At 51.6% G+C, this 8,147-nt stretch overlaps 1 protein-coding gene across 1 annotated transcript; it reads left to right on the top strand.

Moving 5' to 3' along the window:
* Positions 1-950: 950 nt before the first annotated feature.
* On the top strand, positions 951-5,310 carry LOC128058107 (thyrotropin-releasing hormone receptor-like). The gene is made up of 2 exons (XM_052650465.1): positions 951-1,682; positions 4,915-5,310. The coding sequence occupies exons 1-2, from the start codon at positions 951-953 to the stop codon at positions 5,308-5,310; spliced, it is 1,128 nt and encodes a 375-aa protein (XP_052506425.1).
* The last annotated feature ends 2,837 nt before the right edge of the window (positions 5,311-8,147 follow it).

The following is an 8,147-nucleotide window of genomic DNA, read 5'->3' as shown; positions in this document are numbered from 1 at the left end:
TAGCTTTCCTTTCCGGCAGCTCTGGGTCTCTGCTCCCCATTTGTCAGGAGCAGGGCAGAGGTTTCTGCCAGGGAGAATGGGATAGGATCCCGGAACTGTGTGTTGGAAAGCCAGCGGGTCTTCGACTCCTCCCCTATCTCGCCGACCACCTCCGGGTCCAGAGGAGATGCTCCTGTAGAGAAAGAAGGGAGGAAGCAAAGCCCAGGGTAGGGGCGCGCGAGCAGGGCGCACCGTTCCTTTTTCAACTTCCGTTCCCCACCGCACCGTCCCGGATCTGACCTCGTGCGGTGCCAGGAGCTGGTGGAAAGAACTGGTGCCGAGCTGGGGCAACCGGAATGAGCCAAGTGGCATCTGTGGAGAGGACAAGGCAACAGTAGGGGAGCCTGCCTGCGGGAGTCGTGCAGAGCCGAGCGAAGAGGTTAGAGAGGCAAAGGATCGGTCAGTCCGCGCACCGAGCTTCATCGACTGGATCCCCGAGTCTAGAGTCCTGAGCCTCCAGAACCGGAGAGGAAAGGTAGGAGCTGAGAGCGCTCCAGCAGTTGGTCCTGAAGGACGCGGCATTCGGGTGCCCGGTCCCCTGCTAGAGCGCGACCCTACAATCCAGAATGCTCTGCTGCAGCCAACCCCACCCCGGGAGCGATTGCGCCAACTGAGCAGCACAAGCCTAACTCCTGATGCCTCCGAGTTCCCAGCGTCCCGGGTGGGGGCAGTGAGACCCTGCCTGGAGTTGGAGAAACCAGTTAAGCTGGGGACAGCTGCTAGACCCGCCCCTCCTCCCCGAGACGCGCAGCTTCCTTCAGGGAGATTCTCCCAGGACACCTTTGCACCTGGAGTCATTCCCCAACTCGCTGCAGCCTTCGCGGGGCAGCGCGGACCGGGGCGCATGGAGAAGCCCCCCCCCCCCTCCCCCCGAGCACTCTGAGCGCCTAAACGCGTCGGGCCCGGGCTTCATGCCCCGCCCCCCACTGACTGTCCAGGCAGTGACCTTGACCCTGGTGCCCCTCGTGTGTGCCGTGGGGGTGGCGGGCAACGCCACGGTGGTCCTGGTGGTGGCCCGGAGCCGCCACATGGTCACGTCCACCAACTGTTACCTGGTGAGCCTGGCCACCACGGACCTGCTGGTGCTCCTGGCGGCTGGAGTGCCCGCTGTGACCGAGGCGGCCTCCGCCCGGGTTTGGATCTTCGGCCACGCCGGCTGCCTGGGCATCACCTACCTGCAGTACGTGGGCATCAACGCGTCCACGGGCTCCATCACCGCGTTCACGGTGGAGCGATACCTCGCCATCTGCCGCCCTCTGAGCGCCCAGGCTCTGTGCACGGCGGCGCGGGCCAAGCGCATCGCGGCGCTGGTGTGGCTGGGCACCTGCGCCTACCGCGTGCTCTGGCTCTTCCTGGTGGACACGCGCGAGACTGCGTACGCCGACGGCGTGCAGGTGCAGTGCGGCTACCGCGTGTCGCGCTCCCTCTACCTGCCTGTCTGCTTCCTGGACTTCGCGCTCTTCTACGCGCTGCCCCTGGGCTTGGCCACCGTGTGCTACGCGCTCATAGCGCGCGTCCTCTTCGCGGGGCCGCTGCCTCCTGGCGACCTGGGACAGTCGGGCTCTGTGCACCAGGGCGGCCCCGCTGGCCAAGGGCGCTTGTCTTCCCGCGGCAGGAGGGGCGCCCTCAACTCCTGGAAGCAGGTAGGGCCCTCCTCCCCCCTCTTTCAGACCCCTGTACTGAGCCTGCAGCAGATTGGTGGATGGCACCTTGGGCCCTTCTGCAGTCAAAAATGTAGTGAAAGGGTTAGTGGCTCAGTCGTGTCCGACTTTGCGACCCCGTGGACTGTAACCCACCAGGCGCCTCTGTCCAAATTCTTTACGCAGGAATACTGCAGTGGGGAGCCATTCCCTTCTCCAGGGCGGGGAGCTTCCCCACCCAGGGATGGAACCCAGGTTTCCTGCATTGCAGGCAGATTCTTGACGGTCTGAGCCACCAGGGAAGCCCTCTGGAGTCAAGCTCAAATCTGGGTCGTGACACTTATTGGGCTTGTTTGAGGAGAGATCACTTCTGCCTTTCTGAGCTTGTTTCCTCTCCTGTTGTATGAGATAAGGGCAATGTGCAGCACTTTGGAGTGCCCGCAGAAATGGAAAAATTCATTTAGAGTCAATGTCACAAACTTGGGCTTACCTCGTGGCTCGTGTGGTGAAGAGTCTGCCTGCAGTGCAGGAGACCCAAGTTCAATCCCTGGGTCGGGAAGATCCCCTGGAGAAGGAAATGGCAACCCAGTCCAGTATTCTTGCCTGGAAAATCCCATGGACAGGGGAGCCTGGCAGGCTACAGTCCATGGGGTCGGAAAGAGTCAGACGCTAAAGGCTAAATTCATGTTGATTTATTATTATACTTCCTCAGTGAGTCCCTCCACCATAGCCGTTATTCCCCTTCTTCTACTGATGAGGAAAGTGAGGCTCAGAGAGGTGAAGTGACTTTCCAAGACAGTTCCACACCCTCTGGTGCTAAAGCTGCTTCAGTGGACAGTCTGAAAGCACAAGAGGAGAAAGGATCCTGGGGAGGAATCCAGCATTTACTGAGCGCTTGCTGTGTGCCTGATTATCTGATGGTTCCTGAAATCACTCCTGTTCAGGAGGTTTACTACCTGAATTTACGGACAAGGCAACAGGCAGAGGGGACAAGGGAGGGACTGAGGTGACACGGCAGGGGACCTGGGAGCAGGAACCCAACTGCCCATCCCTGTATCTTCACCCCTGTTCCAGCAGTTTCACCATACCACGGGGGTTTCCAGGAATAGAGGTGGGAGGACCACTCTCTGGGTCCAGCTGGTCTTTATCTTCAGCCTGCCACCCCGACGCACAGCTCGTGTGGGAGGCGGAGGCACCTCGTCCTGGCTGAATCACTCCTGAGCCAGGCAAGAACCATCTGTGCCATCTCCCTCCCTCTTGGAATGGGCACACTGTTGGGGGGGGCTCTTCCAACTGCCCCAAAAAGCCCCTTTGGCCCATCCTGCTTGCAGACAACTTAGATCAAAGTAGTTTTTAGAGGGAAGGTGGCAGGACATGGGCTCAACAAGTCTAAAATAGAAAGTTTTGGTTCCAGACAAATGCAACTCCTGTCCTCACACTTATTTACTACTGTTTCTGCTCTCAGGCTCAACCCGGAAGGACTGGGATCAAAATCCTGCCTGACCTATGCTGTAGGTGAAACTTCTAGAAGTAAAAAGAGTATTCTAGACCTAGGTTCTGGCCCCTAGCTTTGTTAATGTCTTGCTGTGTGGCTTTGGGTAAGTCACTTCACCTTGCTGAGACTTGATTTCATCCACTGGGAAATAAAAATAATTATAGTGTCTATCTACCTCAGTGGATGGTAGTAAATATAAATCTGACGTATAGTAAGTGTTCAATATATGGTACCTATTGCTATTGTTTTGTTGGGGCATTTATGTTTTATTTTTATAACATTGAGTTTTTACACCAACTCCATGATGTATCATGTCATCATCTCAGAGGAAACTGGGTCACAGAAAGGCTGCCCAAAGTCACAGAGTTGGTAAGTGACAGAACCAAGATTTGAACCCAGGAAACCTGGCTCCAGGGCCCACCACACTGCTGGTATTTCTCACCCAAGTGAATGTAAAATAGAATGGAACAGGATCTGAATTTGGTACAGTCAGAAGTCAAGACCTTCTAGGGAATTCCTGTGATTTTTCATGGTTCCTGGAGAATATTATATAACATGAATTTATTGACTCAGCCAGAGCCAAGCCTCTTAGGAGAGGAACTAAACTCACAGACTCTAAGAAGTAATTGTACTCTGGAAAACCAGGCTAGCTTCTGCCTTGATGAGAAAGTTGTCTCTCCCCGGTTCCCCAGAGCTGATTGAATGTATCCAGGGTTTGCTGGTCACAGAACCGGTGACAGGACTATTAGAGCAGTTGCAGCTCATTAAGCTCATCAAGGACTATTTCAGCAGTTGAAGCTCATAACGTTTGCCACCATGTTTGGTCTCTGGAGGGGTCACTGAGGACTCCAGGGTCCGGGGCTCGTGGGCGCTGCTAGCCTCCGCAGTGTTAGTGATGTCCCGGCTCCCTTGACAGACGCCCCCTTGTGGCGAGTTCATTCCAGAATTTAGAAACTGCATCTTTTGAAACACCTTCCAGCGTGCACTCCTCTTGGAGGCTTCATTTAGTCTGTGCTTTCAGAGAAGTGCTGCGGAGATCTGAAGAGTTAGAAAGTGAAGAGGAGGGAGCAGGGAGGGGCAAACAGGTGGCTAAGAGCAAAGGCAGGAGAATCAGAAGGGAGGGGGCAGGGTGAGTGAAAGAACCGGAAGGAAGCGTGTGGCTGGGTCTGTTGGGGAGAAGCGATGTAGCTGGAGAGAGGGACAGTCCGAGGCCAAACAGCTGGTTTGCAGTGGTCAAGGATTCTAACCCAGCTGTGCCCGCTCTGAACCTCACACAGTTGCAATAGTGGTAGTAGAGGTTATGTTAGTAGCAGCAGCAGCAGCAGTAAACCCACAATAAACCCATAAAAGCATCTCTCATATGGCTGGCACTATTCTACATTCTTTACTGGCATGAACTCCTTCAGTCCTCGTGTCCACCTACGATGACAGCAGTACCGTGTCTCCATCCTATAGAGAAAGGGCCTGAAGCTCAGTGGATGAGTGAATTTGCGTCCAGTATGTGGGAGCCGCCCATTCAAAGGCTTTGGAGGTGGATTGGAGCTGGGAGGTTTCCGAAGACCTGAGCAGAGCAGAGAAGGATGCGGAGCGGTTTTCTTGGTGAGGATGGAGTTGAAGTGAGGACATGCGTGCAATCACAGATTGGCCAGGCCCGGACCCTCTTGTGTTACAGAGAGACCTGGAAGCCAGGATTCTCCCTTGGCACCCACGCATTTCTTGTTTTCCTGTCTCACCCGGCAGGTCACCAAGATGCTGGCTGTGGCGGTGGTCCTTCTCGCTCTGCTGTGGCTGCCTTACCGCGCCCTGGTGGTGGTGAATTCCTTCCTGAGCCCGCCCTATCTCAACCTTGGCTTCCTTCTCTTCTGCCGCCTTTGCATCTACGTGAACAGCGCCGTCAACCCCATCGTCTATGCCCTCATGTCCCAGCATTTCCGGGAGGCCTTCCATGGACTGTTTCAGTGCCACCTGGCCCGGCCCAAACCCCCACCCCAGGAGGCCAGCCCTGTTTATGACAGTGTCATCGGAGACTGTTCCCAGGACAGACTGGGCTCTAGGAAGAAACCAGGGAGTGTGATGTCCATACGGGAAGGGGATCCTGCCACTTCACGGCGAGACCCCCCCATTTACCCCTATTGAGGTGAAGGGGTCTCCATGCATCGGAGGAGACATGGGATTGGAAGAGAGAGTGGTGTCCAGGGCTGCTCGGGAGAGGTGCATGAGCTGTGCACTGCACAACCCTAGGGATCTCTATTTACATCACAGACAGCCTAGAATTGTGTATTTAGTAAAACAGTTTCAATAAATATACAAATATTTAAATAAATATACAAATTCAATAAATATACAAATCTAAGAGATGCTCCCAAATATTTATTATATGAATACATGAATGAATGAAAATGAAAGTTGCTCAGTCGTGTCTGACTCTTTATGACCCCTTGGACTATACAGTACATGGGATTCTCCAGGCCAGAATACTGGGGTGGGTAGCCTTTCCCTTTCTCCAGGGGATCCTCCCAACCCTGGGATCGAACCTAGGTCTCCCCCATTGCAGGCGGATTCTTTACCAGCTGAGCCACAAATGAATAGATAATGAATAAAAACAAATTTTAATCCTAATACTCAAGACCCGTTGCTGAGATCTGGCTTCCAGTTTGAGGAAGATTTGAGGTGCAGATTGTGACTTGTTAAGTTCTTTGTTGGCAACAGAAAGTATCTCTGGCTAATGAAATCAGAAAGGAATTGGTTGGAGCTGGAAAGAATTGTAACCAGGATAACTCCAGGGATCCACACAGCAGGAGTTAATGGGCAGTGACTTTATGGCATCCATATCAGAATGAATCAACTCCACCTAGGCCAGAAGTAGGATGGGTAGCTTACTGGACCATCATTCCATGGCTGACACTGACGGTTATGTGGGCTGAGTGCTGCTCGGTTCCTGTGGGCACCACCCAGCAGTCTAAAATGGACAGATCCCATGAAGTTGTGCAGTGCACAGCCTATGTGAGTGTATATGGTAGACCTTAATGGGAATAGGGTTGTTCCCCAAAGAAAAATGGAAGTGCTTGTTATCAGGAAAAAGTGGTATAGATGTCAGGAGGACCAAACAAAAGCTATCTGCTAAGTTGCTTCAGTCGTGTCCGACTCCGTGTGACCCCATAGACGGCAGCCCACCAGGTTCCTCCGTCCCTGGGATTCTCCAGGCAAGAATACTGGAGTGGGTGGCCATTTCCTTCTCCAACACATGAAAGAGCGAAACAACTAACAATAATAGATATCCATCACAGAGGAGTCGACCCAGATTAACAGGAGCGGGAGGGAGCCTTCTGCCCCTGGAACGAAGTTCATCTGCCCTCAGTGGCCGCTGATCTGCCACAATACCTCCACCTAGTGGCCACAGTGGCAACTGCATTATCCAATATCTGCTGGCTCGTCTGCCTTTTTATTGGTTTCTTCTCTTTCCTATCTGCCCTCCAGCCATCTACCCTCCTCTCCCACCCCTCCCCTACTTCTCCCCTCCCCTCCCCCTAGACTCCCTGACTAATCATCGCCTCCGAGGACCAGTCCCTGAGCTCTGTGATGACAGGCCTGAGGCGTGGAGTTGGAGACCTAGGAAGCTATAGAACTCAAGACCCCAGCCCCTTTCCCTGTTTTCCCCTCATTCTTGCAATATCTTTCTAAATTTTATCTAAATTTACACAATCATATGTATTTTATGTACATAACTTTATCTAAACGTGTATATGTAAAAAAAACAGAATTGTGCTTAATAGATTTGTCTTATGTTTTATTTCTTTAAAAAATACTATGTGTGTGAAAAGATGCTCAACATCACTCATTATCAGAGAAATGCAAATCAAAACCACAATGAGGTACCACTTCACACCAGTCAGAATGGCTGCGATCCAAAAATCTGCAAGCAATAAATGCTGGAGAGGGTGTGGAGAAAAGGGAACCCTCCTACACTGTTGGTGGGAATGCAAACTAGTACAGCCACTATGGAGAACAGTGTGGAGATTCCTTAAAAAATTGCAAATAGAACTCCCTTATGACCCAGCAATCCCACTGCTGGGCATACACACCGAGGAAACCAGAATTGAAAGAGACACATGTACCCCAATGTTCATCGCAGCACTGTTTATAATAGCCAGGACATGGAAACAACCTAGATGTCCATCAGCAGATGAATGGATAAGAAAGCTGTGGTACATATACACAATGGAGTATTACTCAGCCGTTAAAAAGAATTCATTTGAATCAGTTCTGATGAGATGGACGAAACTGGAGCCGATTATACAGAGTGAAGTAAGCCAGAAAGAAAAACACCAATACAGCATACTAACACATATATACGGAATTTAGAAAGATGGCAATGACGACCCTGTATGCAAGACAGGAAAAAGACGCAGCTGTCTATAACGGACTTTTGGACTCAGAGGGAGAGGGAGAGGGTGGGATGATATGGGAGAGTGGCATTCTATCATGTATACTATCATGTAAGAATTGAATCGCTAGTCTATGTCTGATGCAGGATACAGCATGCTTGGGGCTGGTGCATGGGGATGACCCACAGAGATGTTATGGGGAGGGAGGTGGGAGGGGGGTTCATGTTTGGGAACACATGTAAGAATTAAAGATTTTAAAATTAAAAAAAAATAAAAATAAAATAAAAAAAAAAATACTATGTGTGGACAATGTTAAAAGTCATTATTGAATTTGTTACAATATTTCTCTTGTTGTTATAGGCTGGCTTTTTGGCTGACAGTAACGTGGCCTTCTAGCTCCCCGACTAGGAATCTATCCTGTGTCCTCTGCCTTCACTCCCCACTGCTGCAGCAGGGGCCCCAATAAAGCCTTGCCTGAATTTCTTGTCTGGCTTCTTATAGATTCCTATTGATTAAGGAGACAAAGAACCCTGGTCGTTAACACTTTGTTACACAGTCATAGAAAACTAATACAAACACAAAGATCTT

Source organism: Budorcas taxicolor, chromosome 13 (assembly GCF_023091745.1).
Source record: "Budorcas taxicolor isolate Tak-1 chromosome 13, Takin1.1, whole genome shotgun sequence".
In the NCBI taxonomy this organism is placed as follows: domain Eukaryota; kingdom Metazoa; phylum Chordata; class Mammalia; order Artiodactyla; family Bovidae; genus Budorcas; species Budorcas taxicolor.
Note: the sequence above shows the minus strand (reverse complement) of the source record. Positions and strands in the feature narration are given on the sequence as shown.